The sequence below is a fragment of the Brassica napus genome, chromosome A2 (assembly GCF_020379485.1).
Source record: "Brassica napus cultivar Da-Ae chromosome A2, Da-Ae, whole genome shotgun sequence".
Taxonomy (NCBI): Eukaryota; Viridiplantae; Streptophyta; class Magnoliopsida; order Brassicales; family Brassicaceae; genus Brassica; species Brassica napus.
Window position 1 is genome coordinate 25,994,623 of NC_063435.1, and position 20,169 is coordinate 26,014,791.

The window sequence follows — 20,169 nt, forward strand, 5'->3', positions numbered from 1 at the left end:
TAATCTCTGATTTTTCTCCAACTCGCTAGGCCCAGACCGACCGCCCGACTCATGCCTAGCGCGATTCCGAACATGGGATCTACTTAATTTATACCACATGTTTTGGTGTTTACCATTCAAACCATGTGCACCTGCGCATCGCGCCCTAGCCACTTTGATGCGCTTAGTCAAGTCATCCTGATTGAAAATATCCTCGAGCGTTGTGATATTTAGTCCAATTTTGACTTTGTCAAATCAAAGTCAAATTTTCACATGGAACCCAATTTATTATAATAATTTTCACATGAAGAGTATTGATATCGATTATCAATGCTCTCTGCCGCCACAATTATATCTACAGTTCTATATCTACACCAATTTAGATTTGTATTTTTTTTAAATTTACAGTCTTTTTTAAATCCACAATACTTTTTTAAATTCATGTATTTATAATTGTTCCGCATAGATAAACTTTTACATTCTTTTTTTTTTTCACACTAAAAGTTTCATTCAACATTGAAATATACAAAGGTGGAATAGATACAGACCGACAGTACAAATGAATAACTCCGGTAAAAGTAGCCGGCGAAAACAACAAGTTTTCCCAGAGACATAAAAACCATACACATAAACCTTGATTACAACAGACCCTAATGAAGAACAAAGGATAATTCTATTGATGCCCATAACCTAAAATCGAAACATGCATGTAGTCATCAAGAGATTTTTTTGACGGAGAAGAATCAATGGACTCCAATTGATTAGTCCAAAGACTAGCGAATCCTCCTATAGTGAATAAGCCCAAACATATTGAGAACAACAGCTTCGGAGACAGGCAACATTGAACTACAAAAGTTCATGAGAAGGAAACCGGACTCGGCGGAAACGAAGAGATTTGATTCGAACCACCAAACTGAAGCTTGATTAAAGATTAGATCTCGAACAGATCTATAAGTTAATGACAAGGAGCGAACTTTTCACCTCGGGATTTCACCACTCACCAGAAGACGAGCAAGGCAGAAGATCGAACCAGAGACGAAGCAAAGAAATCTTGAGACCAACATGCAAATGATCCGACAGAACCAGGGACCAAATAGAACATCGAAGGGTCAGTCAGAAAGCACATGCATCAAGGTGATGAACAAAGGAAGATCAAGAGCGAGCCCCAATCACTCCATATAGGAAAAAGACTAGAACAAGATCTAGATTCAACCGTTGAGAGAGACAAGAGAACCAAAAGAGATCTAACCCGACAAACACAAAAGAAAACAGATCTGAAAGAACTAAACCGAACTCCGGCTCTATGAGAGCAGCCGGAGCCGGAGAACATAAGAACTGGTTGGGGTCTCTAGAGAGAAGGCAGAGGATTTACAAAAAAAAAAAAAACTTTTACATTCCAAATTTAAAGATTTTAAATTTTTTTAAAATTTAAAATCAAAACAAAAAAAAAATCACAGCTACAATTAAAAAATAAAATCACAGCTACCAATCAAACTCTATATTACAATAACATGCTTCTCTTTCTACTTGTCAAGTCAAATTATATTCTTATTTCTTTTTTTTTTTGTAAACTAATTATATTATATTCTTATTTCAGATCAAGAATCTCAAGTTCGTAGCTACTAATGCAATTTTGGATACAAAAAAGATGACATGTCAATACACGAAGATGAATTTTCATATTTTATTTAAGATTTGAAAACACGGTGTTTTATTTATTTTTTAAACGACAGAATTAGTATATTTGTCTAACTAATTTACTACTACCATTTAAGGAAAAACACCCACTAGAAACTGGCGGAATCAAGTGATCTAAACATTAGATTTTGAGGAGAAGAGACAGTATGTTTATTGACAAAAATCTAAATCCAAGTTCAATTGAGATTCACATGGGATAACGTGGAATCTAGGCTTAGTACTTTGAAAACAAATCTGATATATTGCAAATCAGAATAGGTGATGGGCTACTCACTACTAGTGTGGTAGTGTACAGAAGGATGAAAAAAGTGAAATAGAATGGAGTTGCAAATATGAATTGAAACTTCTATTTTTGACTTTTCGACATTTTGTTCAAAAATGGCTAAACCGTGCATTTATTGAACCTTGCGCATTTCGGTTCGACATTAGAATTCAGTTTCATTACTGATTACTCTTTTTCCAAGTATTTACATGTATGCCACAGTACTTATAAGTTATAACGAGGTTTAACTTTCATGAAAAGAGTAAAGATAATTGAGAAAGACAAGTACAAATGCATGTTTTTCCACATTCGACTGTAAAAAACTTGTCTTTTTTACCAAAAAAAAAAACTTATGTCTTTGTATACTGTCAATATTTTATTTAGTTTTTGAATAATATAATATGTGGATTTGAATTTGGATGGTTTTGTTTGTTTTTACTTGTTATGTGAAAAAGTTAAGCAGCCCAAGAAAGAAATAAAGAAATAAAGAAAATGAAACCTTAGTCCGGTTTAATCTTGTAGACTAACTAAACCAGAGTGACCAGTAAAGACTAGAAGAAAGTCCGTGAAGGATAAGGGTGACAGAGAGAGGAGACATTGTGGTCAACTTCAGTGCATAAAGACATGGGTACGTGGATACCAGTAGCCACACGTGCGCTCAATCATCAAACTTATACATGCATACATACACATATAATAATATGCTTTCAATAAATAAATATATCAAAATTCTTATTCTCACCGGAAGGCGACGAGTACTTCCAGACAAACCAACTAACATTCTTTAAATTACTTACTTCATGTCCCATTCTCCTGCCCTTTTCTTTTCTGATTCTATTCAATTTCTTGTTTTTTTTTTTGTTTACAACCAAATCAAACGAGCATTTAGCTATTTACTAAGTTTCTTCACTAAGTATTAATTTCGAGATTTATGAAAAAAGTGGAGATTACTGGAATATACTAAGTTTTTCTTGTGACTTGATATACTAATTTATAAAACCGGAATGTTTTTGCACTTTATTTCTTCCAAAACTCTACAAATACTTTAAATTTTATGTGTGTTGATATTAAGTTACATCAATTTCTCGATATTTTTTTTACGTTAAATCTAAATATCTAAATAGGATATTTTATTTGTTAACTGTCAAAGTGTAACATTGATCTGTGTGATGTTATATGTTTTACTATATGTTTGATATTTAGTATTCTAATATTTTTGGTCCTATGTAAAACTAATATCTAAATGACATTTTTGATAAAAGTACACCAGTAAACTTGTATTTGGCATTAATGTTTTACACTTAGAGTTTAAGATTTCCTTTATAAATTTTTGAAATTAGAAATTAAACATTTTTATCTCTATTTTTATAGTAACAATTTTTATTTCTCCCCTTACAAGAACTGTTACTGACAATGATCTGAGACAAGAATGCCAAAAACATCATAACTGTATAAAAACATGTTTAGTAACATTTTCTGTAAAACGAAAAAAAAAAAATCAAAAATGTCATTATAAAAACAAAGAGATAAAAAATGTTTAGCGTATAATTTAAAAATAATAATTTGTTAAGAAATTTTTAAAAGTTATAAACTAAATCTTAAATTATAAATGTAAAATATTAATGCCAAAACAAGTCTGATCTTAAGCAGTACTTATAACCACAAACAATATTAGCCTGTTCTTCGACCAGTATTTAATTTGTCCAAAATAAATCGATATAACTGTCATAGTGTTCTCAAAACGATGTTCTAGTTTGCAAAATCATAAACATTGAAACTTATAGTTTAATAAAAAAAATTATTCTTTCGCTCAATTGTTAAACTGTCAAATGTGCATTACAGAAATTTGATCTCAGTGCACATTTGATAGTTTATTAGTGTGAAGTTTTTAACACAGTGCAAATAGATAGTTCTGACAGAAAAAAATGCATTTTATTATTCTGCAGGTTGGAAGTCGAAATTGCGAGTCTCAAGACTGCGCAAATTGAAAAGAATCAAAAGATGTTTAGCTTGTTTTCTCATATTGATTGTTTACATTTATTATACAACTATATGCCTCTCTTTTTTTTCTTAAACTCCAGTATTCCTTATTAATTGTGTGCACGAATATGGTCATCGTAGACCTAAAGAAGACGAATTCGCTATCAAAACTGATATCTTCGGTATGCGGGGTGATACAGCTTTTAAAACTAGAAAAAAAAATTATAAAATAAATAAGTGCAGTTATGGTAAATTCTTTTTCACCTTGTTCTAGCTTTTTAGATTTACCAGTGTGAAATATATTTACTGTGGAACTATCTACTAGACCTTTCTTTTATCTACCATGGACGACGTTTTGAGACGAAATAGTGAGTTTGATTTGTAGGTTTTCTCTTACGAATAGGTGACCAGTTTTAGTTTTGTAGATCGATATTCTACCTAACGAGTGTCCGCGTATAAGACTTGTAAATTTTTTCCGGTGTTTTTTTTAGCATTTCAAGTTTTTGTGTCTTTGAACTCAGGTGTTTAGTTTTGATTTGGTTTTGCATGGGCTCCAATTTGCAACAATCTCTGATGTTGTTGTAAGTTTATCCTCACACATGTTTGTCCCGATATTGTGTATGTTTTAACTTGGTTGTGTATCCTTCAAGATTAAGTTTGCCTAAATCATTGGGTTTTTTGTTATCTTCGATCTCATGTTTCTCACGAGTGTGAACGAATTATAATCAGTCAATTAGTTTCAATTTTAGTAGATGTAACTCTCTAATATTTATTTTTCATATTATCCTACCTCGTTATTATTATCTCCCTTTTTTGAGCTATTGATATTATCATTTTCTGCCGATTTTTGTAATCCACGATGTATAAAAAATTTAATAAAATTTTGAGTTAAAGAAAAAACTAAAAAATTCAGATTTTAAAATTCCTATAAAATATAAATTTATTCATTTATATAATAATATACAAATTCTAGAACACATATTTATCTCAATACATTTTTCTGTTAAATTCTTTGTTTTCTTCGAATTGATCTGCGTTCGTTCATAACAGTATACTTCTTTTTTTCGTAACAGTATACTTCGTTGACAACTTAGAAACACAAATCCATACATTATAGGGATAATTAATCAACGTAAGGTTCAAGAATAACATGCTATTTAGATACTACTATTTTGGTGGAAATACTTCAAGCACATTTAGATACTACTATTTTGGTGGAAATACTTCAAGCATATTAAATCGTGAACTGTAAACTTTCATCTCTGATATATAACTTCACATGAAGTTTTGTACCAATAGAGTAATTTTTCTTTTGTGCAACCAATAAGTCGAATAAGATAGGGAATCGAGTTTTCATGGATTTATAATTTATTAATAATTAAACTTTTATCAGCGGCTAATAAACTGGAGTAGTATATTGCACACATGCATGAACCACACGAACACAACCAAAAAGACCAACCAATCAACACCAGATTTTGCAATAATGAAAATGGAAAATTATTTGAGAGAGAGAGAGAAAGAAAGGGATGGGAACACAAGAGGACAAAAAGAGGCCCTCGTGCAACTGGGAAATTTTCAATGTACTGTACTACAGTGCAGCTTTTAGTTAATGGCTCCATAAAAATAAATCGAGTTTTTGATAAGAAGAATTGATATATTCTATTAATTTGCTACTTCAATTCTCACTGATGTGCAGATAAAGCATACTACTTTTTAATCTGCGCGTGTGGATGGGCATTCCTCCTCTGGTCTCAATCGATGTACACGTACATGAGTTCTATTCTAGCTACCATAGTTCACACGATAGACATCGTTTTTGTCACATCGACATTCATTTGCATTTATGAATGTATGGGTCATGTCACTCTTTAAAATTTTCTTCACAATATATCTAGGACTTAAGAAAAATTGGACATGTATTCTAATTTGGATTGATAAATTTCCTAACAAGTTTTAAATCGCAATACGTGCAATGATCCTGGCAAAGGTTAAAACTGACTAGAATAGTGAAACGATGAAAGGCCTGACTAGAATATAAACATTATTGATATAATGATAAGATGGACGACCAGGAAAAAAACGGAAAGGTGCTCAACTTGACACATCCCTTTTAAATTGAACGTATGTGTTTTGAAGTCTCACATTTCTTGTACTCTTGTGCAATAATTTCATTTCCCTACGTAAATATATTCTGAAAACTAACAAATCAACCGACACATATCTTCCTTCTGTACTATTATGAGTCATTCTAGTTTATTTACACGACCAGCAATCAATCGACAACGCAAACACTTGAATAAGTGGAAAGAACCGATGAGGTTTTAGTGGCAAGCGAGCTTTGAGTTGTTAAATAATCTGAATTCGAAGATATCTCACTACGTTCCATTGTGTGGCCACGCTGATATAAATTCATTGCAACGTTCATTTGACTATCCGAAGAAAAAAATCATTTGTGGATTGCACATCTTTTGGAGATTAATCTAAAATCTTCTAAAATTTGGAATACCTCATATTAAAAAGAAAAAAACATATAAGAAGTAAAAATGATAATCAGGAGAAAAAATAATTATATCAAAGGACTAATTTTTTTATCAAATCAAAGGCCCTTGTATGTTTGTAATTTTCACACGAAATCACTTTAATATAGTGACGTGACTAGTGAACTTGTCTTTGGTTGCAAAATACTAGAACATATACTGAAGCTGGTGTGTAAAATAAAACTTTTAATGATTTTACACTATCATAGTGTCAACTTCAATAATAAACCTTAATTCTGAGTTCTGGTGAGAAAATAAGGTTAGATATCAACTATACCTTAGTTTTGATAGTAATGTAAATCATTGTTGTTCATTGGATTCTGGAAAAACTACTTCGTTAGGATTGGTGAATTGCTGCGATTCTTCCTGAATAGCTTGGATTCTCCCATCGAAAGTTGCTTTGAAAGTCGTACCTAAACTCTTACGACTGAATATGATAAAGTCTATAAAACAAAGAGCTGCTATCATTTTACATATATAAACATTATCTAAACTTACTGAGGTATGCGTACTGAAGGTACATAATACCTATACCTTTCTTTCATCCCAATTATATAGAAATCATTAATGTTTTTGTTTATAACAAAAGTTACAAAACCCATAATGATGCAACAACAAAGTAATAAACTTAATTACCTGAAAAGAAGAATCTTCCCCCACCCACTACCAAACAAGCATTCATGTCTGAGATCCTGAAGAATGAGATCGTGGTTTAAGTTATACTCCCATCCTATCTCTTCTTTTTTAGAAAATGTCATTATAACATTTTTTCCTTGTATTTAAAAAAGTATCATTTTATATTTTTAATATAATTTTTTATACATAATATTCTTTTTAAACTAATTAATAGATGTTTATTTAATTCATTTTAATTTAAATAAGAGTATATTATATTATATATTTTTAGTTTAGTGATAAAAAAGTTCCGGTTGGAGTTTCTGCCTTAGGTTTGAGTAGTATTGGCCATCTCTAGACGTTTTAAATGGCAAAAAAACTCGGATTCTATGAGTTTTGTGAAATTAGTTTTTGAACTGTAAAGCTTTTATGATCCCCACTATTATAAAAAATATATATTTTGTTATCAGTTTTAATCCACGTGGAATATGTCAATTGCGAAACGGAAAGAGCAGTGCTCTGCATCCCCTTTTTTCCTAATCTTAATAGTGACTTAAATTTTTTAGTTATTTATCTTTTGAATTTCAGCTTAGAAAACCTTGTCGCGGAAACGTAAATGAACTTTTCAAGAAATAACGTCGTCTTTGAAAACATGATTAAAACAAAACTGATGCAACGTAAATACTATCTCCGTTCCACTATAAATGTAAATCTATCTAGTCTCTCTCTCTCTTAACATAGTGGTGCCCTTTAGGTGCCTATATAAACAATGCCACACAGAACCATTTAGACCCAAATCAGAGAACCTTAACCATCTCTCTCTCTCTTTCTCTCTATCTATCACTGGTTCTGTTCGAAACAGAGGAAAAAAAATAAGAGAAGATGGGTATAATGATGGTGATTTTGGGTCTTCTTCTGATCATTGTATGCATCTGCTCTGCTCTTCTCCAATGGAACCAGATGCGATATTCCAAGAAAGGTCTCCCTCCTGGAACCATGGGTTGGCCAGTTTTTGGTGAAACCACCGAGTTTCTCAAACAAGGACCAGATTTCATGAAGAACCAGAGACTCAGGTACCTTAAGTTTCTATTTTATTAGCAAACTCTGCTCATGAGCCATTTGGTTCTTGCCTAATATTTTTCTTCCTTTTTTTTGGATCAAATCAAGATATGGGAGTTTCTTCAAATCTCACATTCTTGGCTGCCCAACAATAGTCTCAATGGACGCAGAACTCAACAGATACATTTTGATGAACGAATCAAAAGGGCTAGTCGCTGGTTACCCACAATCGATGCTTGATATCCTTGGGACATGCAACATCGCGGCGGTTCATGGTCCGGGCCACCGGCTCATGAGAGGCTCATTGCTCTCTCTAATAAGCCCAGCTATGATGAATGATCATCTCTTGCCTAAGATTGATGACTTCATGAGAAGCTATCTTTGTGGTTGGGATGAGCTTGAGACCGTTGATATTCAAGAAAAGACCAAACATGTACGTCCTTGCCTTCATTTCGCTTTCTTCTTTCTTTGTGTTTAGACATTGAATCTGAATATCTGCTCTGTTCCTTAATGTTTTTTACAATGTTCTAAAAATTGGTTGGGCCTATGTGGCAAATTGGACATAAACAAAACGATATTTAAAACGATTTATCAAAAAATTGGTTTAGGCTACGCCCTACTAAACACTAATCTCATATATATCGCCTAATTACTGATTAAATATTTCTTGAACCTTGATTTTTAATATATCAAGAATTTCTTGTTTTTTTCTTAAATAAATTAATTTTTTTTTGTTTCGAACGCACTTAAATAAATTAATTATTATCATTTTTTTTGTGAAAAAATGAAATTAATGTTTACTCATTTTTGTTGTTGTTGTGCAGATGGCATTTTTATCATCGTTGTTACAGATAGCAGAAACTTTGACAAAACCAGAGGTTGAAGAATATAGAACAGAGTTCTTCAAGCTTGTTGTAGGAACTCTTTCTGTCCCAATCGATCTCCCGGGGACAAATTACCGATGCGGAATCCAAGTAAGTTACTCAGAATCTCGCTCGACATCGAAAAACATAAAAAGGAGAAAAAAATGAAACATACTGATGTTTTTCTTGTTGCTTTTTAGGCAAGAAACAATATAGATAGGTTATTGACAAAGCTGATGCAAGAACGAAGAGAGTCGGGAGAAACTTTCACAGACATGTTGGGTTACTTGATGAAGGAAGAAGATAACCGATACTTGCTATCTGATAAAGAGATAAGAGATCAAGTGGTAACGATCTTGTATTCGGGTTATGAGACGGTCTCTACAACTTCCATGATGGCTCTTAAGTATCTCCATGATCATCCTAAAGCTCTTGAAGAACTCAGGGTATGCTTTTATTTTTTAAGAAATATTAAACCGGATTTTAGGGTTTATATGGTTTTATCTGGTTCGGTTATTGATTCTTGGTTTCGGATTGCAGAAAGAACATTTGGCCATAAGAGATAGAAAACGACCTGACGAACCGCTCAATCTCGACGATATAAAATCGATGAAATTCACACGAGCTGTGAGTATTTTCGTACACAAATTAATTTATTAATATTTATTATTCTTGATTTTGACATTGTGATTTTATATTTTTGGACTATCTTAATAGGTGATCTTTGAGACATCAAGATTGGCAACGGTAGTTAATGGTGTCCTGAGAAAAACTACTCACGACTTGGAACTCAACGGTAATATACAATTGTAATTTCGATTATCAAAATTAAATCTAAAAGGAATTTTTATCATTATTATTAGTTTCCTTTTTTGGGTATGTGTGTGATTTAAAAGAGGGAATAAAAATTGGGCATGTGGACCTTATATTATATCAATTAGTTACACATTTAAACCAACCAATCCAGCAAAGCAATCATCTCCCGTGACTCTCCATGTTTTTTTTTCAATTACTTTGACAGGAAAAGATCAAGCTATTTATTTTTATTTTACAGTTTTAATAAAAATGATTGTATCTGTATTAATATGTGTGTTTTATAAATAATTACAGGGTATTCAATCCCAAAAGGTTGGAGAATTTACGTATACACAAGAGAGATCAACTATGATATATCTCTGTATGAAGATCCTATGATCTTTAACCCATGGAGATGGATGGTTAGTATTGCAATACCTTGTTGGTTTTTTCTCCTCTTTTGTTTTGCTGTTTGAAAACATTTGGCTCACAGAGAGGGCTTCTTTGGATATTTAAATACGCAGGAAAAGAATTTGGAATCAAAGAGCTTTTTCTTACTCTTTGGGGGTGGAGCAAGACATTGCCCTGGAAAGGAACTAGGAATTTCTGAAGTCTCCAGCTTCATTCACTACTTTGTTACAAAATACAAGTATGTTCTTAATTCATGTTTCTTTAATGTGTAAATATCTGATTTGTTTGTTGTTGTTGTGATTGATGATTTGAGATCTTAATGTTCTGATTTTTGTGCAGATGGGAGGAGAAGGGAGGAGAGAAACTTATGGTGTTTCCAAGAGTTTCTGCACCAAAAGGATACCATCTTAGGGTTTTGCCTTACTGACTTTGTTTTGTCCTAATATTAAAATTATGAAGATAAAGTTAGGTTTTTGTTAGGGTTAATTAACCTATTTTACTCTCAAGGTCTTAGAGGAGATGGATTATGTACAGAGGAATATAGAAGAAGCTAATAGAAAATAATATATTTTAAAATGTTGAGCTCAGTCTCTTATCTTGTAAAGTTGCAACCCATGACTAATTTTGTTCCAATAACAATACTTGTTATACGTTTTCTGATGTTTAATGTTTTTTTAATCTGAAAATCACATGTTCGTGGAACAATATGATGATAGTACATTATAGAGTTAACTTTAAGAGTAACAGAGATGTACATCTGTTTGACAAACAAAGAAAAAAGTAACAGAAATACGTAATTTGAACCCACCAAAACTATTGACAATGAATACAGTAATTAGTTAATCATTTTTTTTTTTTAAAGTTAATCATTTATGATATGATCATGGGAAAACGGGCTTAACATTTATGATCAAATAAATCGGACTGACTAATAGTTTATGCACTTGACTGAGCCCATCATAGCCCCCATTGGACTTATTGACGACAAGTATACTTAAAAACGAATCCCCACAATCCAAATTAGTCAATTAGATAAGACAGCCCAACTCACGATTCGAAGGCAAACCATTTAGTTTCACAACCTCTTCTTGCATCAATTCTACGTCCGAGATGTGGTCATTCACTGCCAAAATTCGTCAGATTCGATTCCTCCTTTCTCAAAGGCTCCAATTATGCTGTGGAAAAACTTGAATACACGGAAATATTATCAACTGAAAGAAAAACGAATTACCGCGTACTGAGCTCAAGTGAAATGCACGGAAAACGAATTACCACGAGACTAATCCTACAAAGAGTTAAATGCACGGAAATATTGTCAACTGAAAGAACAACGAATTACCGCGAGTCTTGCCTTAGTCATTCACACTAATCTAATTATGTAGTACAAATGACTAAGACAAGAACACACAAGAATATGACAAAATTAGTACATAAGGAGAAAAGGGCTAAATTAGCACTAATTAAAAAATAAAATGATTAAATTATTTTAAACTTTAAACTCTTACTGCCTAAATACTAAACTATAAATATTAATCATTAAACTCAAATTAAAATAGAAGTAAAATTTAAATTTAAATTAGTGCTATTTTTTCATTTTCTTATTTGTATGCTAATTTGGAATAATAAATTAAGTGTTTTGGTGCTAATCTAAAGTATTTCTCAATTATATATGTATATGTATGCATACATTCTCTTGTTTTTTTCAACTTTTTAATCGTCCGCACACGTAAATAATTGAGACATTAGACTGAATATTTAATACTTACTTCTCTTAGACATTACACGTTAGCTTTTAGTTTTAAAACTTCTTTCAATGGGTCTTACACCTCATTCACCCTCAATTCAATTAACTTATTTTTAGTAAAAATATACTTTTAATATCCTTGCTTTATACTATATTTAATTATGTTGTGGTCCTAATCCTTCATGTGTGGAAAATCATCGAAACATCTTCAATGTATGATGTGTCGACCAGCTATCCAGTCTTATGATGTCGCCACAGTGATTTGAGGTTTACTAGTTCACAGAATCATAATTTAGTGATATGTGTTTTTTCTTGATTATACCACAGTTGGAGAAGCTACTAGAAAGGTCGGATTCGATGGCCTGAATGAAGAAGCTCTGTTGCAGAGTTGCTTGTCCTCTGGTTGGAGAATAATGTGAGAAGGTAAGCTGGACTGATCAGTGTGATACCGATTGTTCCTCTCCTTCCACAACTCATAGATAACGGTGTGCCAAGCTAGAATATAGAAGCATGATCTTGCAACTGCTTACAGTAGCTAAGGGTATTGTAAACAAACGCAAATTAACCTTAAAGAAAGTAAAAAGGTTAAAGAGAATAAACGCTATTGAAACAAATATCTGTTTAGGGAATTGTGTAAATAATTTATAATTTCTTAGATCCGTATATATTTACATAATCTCATAAAGATCAATAATTTATCTGTTTAGGGGATTATGTAAATAAATAAATTTATAAAATTTTAGACCTATAAATGTAAATAAATAAATTTATAATACAGATCTAAAATGGTAAGCAATCTAAGCAAATAACTACACGATGGCATCACTATGTACCATGGTAATCTTTCTAGAAGCTTCTTAAATCTTAAAAATAAATTTAGATTTAGTTATTAGTATTATTATTTTAAGTATATATTGTAGTATTTGTTTTCAAGATGTAATTTCAATAACTTTTTCTTGAGTTGTGGATCCTGTCGTATAAATATGATTTTGCAATGGTTTGCCAGCCTTAACTTATATATATGTGTGTATATAATATATATGCACGAAAAAATCAGAGTGCTTAGTTTACTTGAATTATTGTTATGTATAAATACAGTTGAAAAATTATTGCAAGTGTTACAAAAATAAAATTGTCGTGTACAGTCTATATCAGAACGGCTTTATAAATACTAGGTAATAACCCGGGCTACGCCGCGGGATCTTTCTTTACGATTATAGTTTAATATGATGAAATTACGTTCTTTTGTGTAAGTAAATAATTTTATTAATACCATTCATAAGTTTTGTACTTCGAATTGATAATCTAAACATATGTTACACATTGCTAAGAATTAGAAATAGGGTTAACAAAAGTTAAAGTGATCTAAAGGATCACCTGCTCTACGTGTTGGTTTAGTATATGAAAATTATTTTAAGTAAGGATTTTATGTTTTTTTGTCATGTATCAAATTTGGATAGTTCTCCTCCTTGTCTATCTTGTCTTATCAACAAATTGATAAAACATTGAATTCTTTATTTTTATATCAAACAAACTGATGAAAGATAAAATTCTATTATATGTATATTCTCTTTGAATTTTATATATTAATATATATTACATTTTATGTTCATTTTGATGTCTTTTTATGTTTCTCATATTTTAGAATTTATTTACTTTTTGTCAACTTAGTTAATTATATTATGAAGAATGAAGAAAAATCTATTATTTATTCTATAGAAGAACTTATCCATATCTATCTCACTTACCGTGAATATTATATTCGAATCCCCAATCAATGCCAAGAAAATGAAGAGAAATTAACTTTTTTTTGTCATTACTACTCATCATTTTCCACTTTCCTAATGCTTATGAGAAGAATTTAAAGTTTTATACTTTAATTGGCTGCCACAAAAGCGAAAATCTTTTATGTTAGCTTTATGTTAGCTTTGTGTATATGAGACTAAACAAAAATAAGTTTCACCATGACATAATATATGAAAGATTTATTCAAATAGCAAGAAGAATTGATTTATGTATTTTAAGACGTTAGACAAGATTTTATTCAGTTACAAAAATTAAACAATGCTAATTTATTTAGTGTAAAGCTACTTATAATCCCACAACATAAAACCTAATATACACTTCTATATCTATAATATATAACAACTAGTGGTTTTTCCGCGCTTCGCGCGGGATGGTTACTTTTGATAAAGCATAGTGTTTAGTTTAATAATTGTTATAATATCCTAGTGTTTATTAACGAAATTTAAATTCAAAGTTTGGTGTCACAAAATTCTTTTATAACATTTCAATCCTCTATTAAGGAGTGACTATGAATGTAAAAACTTCAAAATAATCAAATCTTTTTTTTGGGTCAAAAATGTTCTAATCATGTTGTAGAGAAAGGGAGTCTTGTATAACCGATGTAGTGGATTAATTTTTATAGAAGGAAGAATAATTTCTATTGTTATCACATGGTCCATTGCTGTAGCAATTTTCTTTTGCAAAAAAAAAAACAAAGCTAGTGCGAGGAGAGGCTAAGTTTTTACCTTGCCATGTCTTCTAATGGCTTATGTTCAAGATAATACTTCTCAGAGTCTTTTTCTGAAGTAGAAGAAGTGAATCTGAAGATAGGATAAAAACACATCAATATAAGTGTCATTACACAGACTTGTTAAAAAACAAAAAGCCACAACATCATTCTGAATGACCCCGGTTACAACTGGATTCAGGGGATCATCTTAATGTGTAAGTTAAGATGATAAACTTTTTAGATCATCTGTAGGAGTATAATATAAAAGGTTTGTTCAATAAAAACAGCCATGTTGTGACTCACCTTGTACAATTCTATACTTGTAAAAGTCTATGTTCCAAGTACATACTCACACTCTAAGTTCCAAGTGTTGTACATAAACAGAAGGATCAACACAAACTTAAAAATGATAATCAAATCTAGTTTTTAGATGCAAAGACATAACTCCATAGCTAAACATCTTTCTTCCAGTCCTTCATGGACACAAAATGGAGCACCCCGCTGTCAAAAAAAATATTAGATTGTTAGTATGAATAGATGAATGTGTAAGTAAACTAAACACATAATGAAGAGACTGTAAGATCCTTGAATCGTATAGACACTTCAAATTTCCACTTACCCATAGGGCTTCATCTTTCTCGGGTGTGCAAGTCTTTGCAAGACACTCATCATTTGTGTGTATTTTATCTATCAATTAGTCGGTCTCATTGGTTTATAATTGAATGGCAGGGAAAATTCCTTATCATTCTCATGAAATTTGGTTTTGTTAAATCTTTATTTAAAACTTTTTATTTTCTTTCACTCAGTTCAGTGTTCTAATAAGGATCTGAGGTTTTAACTCTTCAGAGTGTTCTCTCTTTGATTCTTTAACCACAATATCCCGTTTCAGTAGTCGTAGGTGGAAGTTTGCAGTTTGAATAGCTTTTGAGTAGAGAATCTCCTCGTGTCTGTCTTCTGAAATTATTTTTTAATTTTTTTGGTTCTTTTGTTGTTGTCAGGTCCAAAACTCGAGAGAGTGAGATCATAGTTATGAGGAAATAAAGTTCACAACAAAAAAAGCAAAAGGAACAATTATAACGTCTGTTCCCAGATCGCCTTGAGCCTTAGTTCTTGCGCTTAGAGCGCACCTGCACATCTTGGCCATTTTGATGAAAAAAGAACACCTCTTCCAGCTGCCTTAAATACACGTATATAACTCAGAATTCAACCATTGGAAATTCGATCCCACCGTTGAACCATAAGCCTGTAATGTCTTGTAGATGTACACAAACTTTCAGTCCGATCTGGACACATAAGAACCACCAACGATCTCTTGAAGTTGCTGCATCATAACAGTTTTCTCCATTTCTCCATATTCAGAGGATTATGGATCAACTTACAAATCATTTTATGCATTGACTTTAAATCCGATTGATAAGATTTCACTTTCTATGAATTTTATGCAGTAATACATTTCCATAAACATCTTTATCACTCTTTGTCTCTCTCTGGTACGTCGTGTAATGACCTCGCAAAACCCTTCTATGAAACTGAAAGACTTGGTTTGTTAAACCCAAGTTTCTGATTCAGAAAACAATGACTTTCTCTCGAGTCACAGATCAAATGCCAGATGGATTTTACCTCCAAATGACAACAAACTGAAATTGATTCTATGCAATGTGATACTTCCATAGGAAACTCGATCTTGATCTGATTCTCTTTACTCTGGCCGGAACACTGCTTACACGCAATTGACTTTCTGGGATTAAGTTTCAGGTTTTATAAAGGTTTCTTGTCCAGGAAGAAATGAAGATTATGGTTCGTCTCAATTCCGATAACACCAACGATAGGAGCATGTGAAGTCCCATGAGTTTGACACCTTTCTTGTCATTCCGTGCCTCCTAGTGTTTGAACAACACACAGCTTTCAAGTCATCATCTCCATTGGTAAAGTTCGTCATTGACAGATTGATCTTGACTGAATTCGTTGGGGGTGAGGAAATTCATCGCAGATTTGGAGCAAATTTATAGCCGGAGGTTTTAGCTGTTACCTTCGACTACGATGATGGCGATTAAATGCATAAGAAAGTGGTAGAAGTGGGACGAACCACATACCTGTTTGATTTAATACGCCAGAGGAATGCAAACGGTAGCGGTTACACAGCCATTGCTGGAGGCGTCAAGACTTTAGGAGCTACGTCGTCTCTCCTAAGAAGGTGGGCCACCGAGCTGGACAAAACTTAAGTTATTGAGTGTATGAAAAATAAAGTTGGGCCTTATAAATTAAGCAGAATCCAAAACAATTGGCTCATAAACAGAAACGAACATTACGAAAGCTTTTTTAAGAAGTGGACACGTGTTCAATTTTGGAATAGCCTCTGCTGAGGTGGCTCAAGGAGGAGAGTTTCTGGGCAACTTTATTATTATAGATTACATAGCCAGAAAAAATTGCATAACCCAAATAACAAACTATTACTTATTCAAAAAAAGCTTGAGAAGATTACCGCAAGTAGAGAATCTAAATAAAATCAAATAAAATGTGTCATATCCATAAAACCATAAATGCATATTAATATATGATCAAATCAAACATAAGGTTACCAACCTGATTATAATTTTGGACTCTGGAATTATGCAGGAGCTCATGGTAGAGATAAAAGAAGACAACAAAACTGAAAAAAACCTTTGGATACAAGCTGTCTCGAAATCTCTTGAGAATATGAGTGTTTTTAGACCTCACCTCCTTCTACGTACCTACAAGACGTCGTTTGTAAGTATTTATCTTCTTAATTCATTCATGATAATCTCAAGAGGGTTTCTGAATGCATCGCTGAAGAAGAGATGTTGTTAAATCATGTTGTTTCATTCACAAAGAGAATCCTTTGTTTTGGAAGGCGGAGAAATGAGTGTTCTTGTGTCACCTTTTTACTCCCTTATCTTCATCTAGAGCTTTGCAGGAGAGTCGGAGAAGCAAGCTCTTACCTATAAATCCTGCAAAATTCTGTACTTGTGTCACAAAAATCCAGTTATGAGGAGAGTTGCATCAATTGTTAATAGAGACTGCCTCCAAATCTCTATCAAAGTGGTGTCTGAATGTGACATTTTGTTAATCATAGTTCCATTTGAGACATTAACTCTGAAGAGTCGTTTATACACATTCTCTTCCAAGTTTTGTTATCTAATCAATCAATCAATCCACAAAACGAAAGAAACAAAGAAGAGATCCAGAAGAATTAAAACTTATTTTGTTTCAGATCTTTATCTTTATTGTTTCCTCTGAGCCTTTTAAGCTAATATTTCTTCAAAAACAAAACCATAATGCACAATAATGATAGTGTTCTTGCATACCTACATACTTCTTACTTGATCTTTGTGTATCTCTAGTCACTAAGACTCTTTTAAACGCTCCAACAGGTACAACAGTTTAGACTTAGACACCATATAGAATAGTTGAGAGCCAAGATTAGAGACACGTACTTGGTGATTTGATCCAGGCTCGTGTACTCTTTGAGGGTTTGAGTTAGGATCAATCATATTATGATCACCATTCCCATTTGATTCTTGACCTCGACCTGAGGAGGAGACCTTTTGACGGTTTGCTTCCTGACACCTTAGTCCTAGATCATCGGCGTGGTTGGGCTTATCACTTGGAAACTACATAACACAACAAATATCACACGGACACACATTGTTGAGCAACACTCAAGATCATATAACAAAGAAACGGATTCCGAACCTCAATTCTCTGTCTTAGCAGCAGAAAGCGCATGTGAGTTCTCTTGCCGCCAACATCAACGGACCTGCCCGATGAAGGCCACAGACAAGCGATAGAGTTGATAACATCCCCTCACGCCATCAGCGAAACTCTCTTTATCTTCCTCCACATAGGGATACAAGATCAAACAAGTGGAAATGATTAAGCTTTCTGGATCTGCAGTTCAAAAATTGAAATGGGTTCTCAGAATTCGCAAAATCGAAACTTGGGTAAAACCAACTACTAACTCAATCGGCGATGGAAACAAACATTAAACTAAAACTAAAACTTTGTTCCAGACCGTAACGGAAACCTCCCTGAGAGACAGACGAAGAAGAATATGGGCTAGGGCTAGAGCTTCATGATGCTCAGATGAAGATGAAGAAGAAGAGAAGAAGAAGAAAAGAAGAAGAAGAAGAAGAAGAAGAAGAAGAAGAAGAAGAAAAGAAGAAGAAGAAGAAGAAGAGAGAAGAAGAAGAAGAAGAAGAAGAAGAAGAAGAGAAGAAGAAGAAGAAGAAGAAGAAGAAAAGAAGAAGAAGAAGAAGAAGAAGAATGAAGAAGAAGAAGAAGAAGAAGAAGAAGAAGAAAAGAAGAAGAAGAAAGAAGAAGAAGAAAGAAGAAGAAGAAGAAGAAGAAGAAGAAGAAGAAGAAGAAAGAAGAAGAAGAAGCAGCAGAAGAAGAGAAGAAGAAGAAGAAGCACGAAGAAGAAGAACCAGACGAAGAAGAAGAAGAAGAAGAAGAATCAGAAAAGAGAAGAAGAAAGACGAAGAGAAGACGAAGAAGAGAAGAAGAAGAATCAGCGAAGAAAGAAGAGAAGAAGAAAGAAGAAGAAGAAGAAGACGAAAGAAGCCTCGAGAAGAAGAAGAAGAAGAAGATCCTGAAGAAGAAGAAAGAAGAAGAAGAAGAAGAAGAGAAGAAGAAGAAGAAGAAGAAGAAGAAGACTCTCGGACCAGGACTTGGATTCAACTCTCTATCACTTCTCTTTCTCGCGAACCCTAACCTAAAACATCGACAATGGGGGTTAACAGAGAAGAAAGTAAAATATTTTGCTCAGAAAACGAAAGAAAAAACATAACAATACACAAATGATGTGTAGAAACGAAATAAATTGAGAAACGAAATAAATTGATTGGTTCTTCAAGTTTTTTCAGTTAATGACATGTCAACCTCTTATGACTCTAAAAGTCTGATGTGTCAACACCAGGAGAGAACCTTGCTCTATTAATGTGTTGATTGTATTATATCAAGTTTCTTACGTCATTAGAGATTTTTGTGTTTGATGCTTATCTAATACCATCCGCCCACATTTTACTTCGAAATCTAAAGTGAAAGCTGCATGAAAAGCTTTCTAATTATAATTTAGGAATCCAAAATCACAGTTAAGATTACAAAGTAATTATTAAAAAATCATGATTCTGATCACTTATAACCAGTAATGAAACATCATCTTTAAATTTCGTGAGCAAGGGGAAGTTGCAATCTCCCAGATAAATTGATTATTATTTTTTAAAGCTAATGTTTTTCAAAAGAAAAAAAATGTTCAAATCTTATAAAATAAGGTTGAATCAGTTTAACCAATTCAAGAAAACCCGAACATTGCCATAAATGTTGATGTGTAATGGCGAAAGGCCACATGAATACAAGTTGAGTCATCAATACTTTATTGTATGGAAGGAACTTTCAGTTTTCTTATTCCCGAAATAGTATACACTTCATTAAGCCCATTATTTCGAGCATAATTGTACATATTTATAATTTATCAATAAACTAATGAAGAATTACTCTTAAAGCATGTCTTCTTTTCATTATTTTATTAGACATGTGTTGAGGTTTTACTGGCTCAAAGTTCTTTTCCGGAAAATAAAGACAACCCACTAATTTTTTTATAATATACATTTTCCTCTAGAACTGAGTCCAGAACAAAGTTAGAGCAACTCCATCGGTTGAAATCTATTTTGAAGTTCTTAACAGTTTAA

At 32.6% G+C, this 20,169-nt stretch overlaps 2 protein-coding genes across 10 annotated transcripts; one reads left to right on the forward strand and one right to left on the reverse strand.

The window, feature by feature from the left end:
- The first annotated feature begins 7,819 nt into the window (after window positions 1-7,819).
- Window positions 7,820-10,856, forward strand: LOC106397123 (cytochrome P450 85A2). The gene is made up of 9 exons (XM_048745206.1): window positions 7,820-8,147; window positions 8,242-8,566; window positions 8,958-9,107; window positions 9,197-9,442; window positions 9,537-9,623; window positions 9,714-9,792; window positions 10,107-10,213; window positions 10,316-10,440; window positions 10,542-10,856. The coding sequence occupies exons 1-9, from the start codon at window positions 7,957-7,959 to the stop codon at window positions 10,627-10,629; spliced, it is 1,398 nt and encodes a 465-aa protein (XP_048601163.1). The 5' UTR covers window positions 7,820-7,956; the 3' UTR covers window positions 10,630-10,856.
- A 3,985-nt stretch (window positions 10,857-14,841) lies between these two features.
- LOC106399654 (B-box zinc finger protein 18-like) lies at window positions 14,842-18,687 on the reverse strand. Of its 9 annotated transcripts, none has more exons than XR_007318305.1 (5): window positions 18,176-18,675; window positions 17,917-18,093; window positions 17,045-17,430; window positions 16,555-16,668; window positions 14,842-14,962 (listed from the first exon to the last, which is right to left on the reverse strand). XR_007318305.1 is itself a non-coding variant. In XM_048745211.1 (4 exons), the coding sequence occupies exons 1-4, from the start codon at window positions 18,206-18,208 to the stop codon at window positions 17,169-17,171; spliced, it is 315 nt and encodes a 104-aa protein (XP_048601168.1). In that variant the 5' UTR covers window positions 18,209-18,678; the 3' UTR covers window positions 16,987-17,168. The 9 variants fall into 9 exon arrangements, 1 of the variants encoding a protein (XP_048601168.1); XR_007318302.1 differs by lacking the exon at window positions 14,842-14,962 and having other exon boundaries at window positions 15,830-16,668; window positions 18,176-18,370; window positions 18,495-18,687; XR_007318299.1 differs by lacking the exon at window positions 14,842-14,962 and having other exon boundaries at window positions 15,830-16,668; window positions 17,045-17,193; window positions 17,361-17,430; window positions 18,176-18,676.
- Between the last annotated feature and the right edge of the window lie 1,482 nt (window positions 18,688-20,169).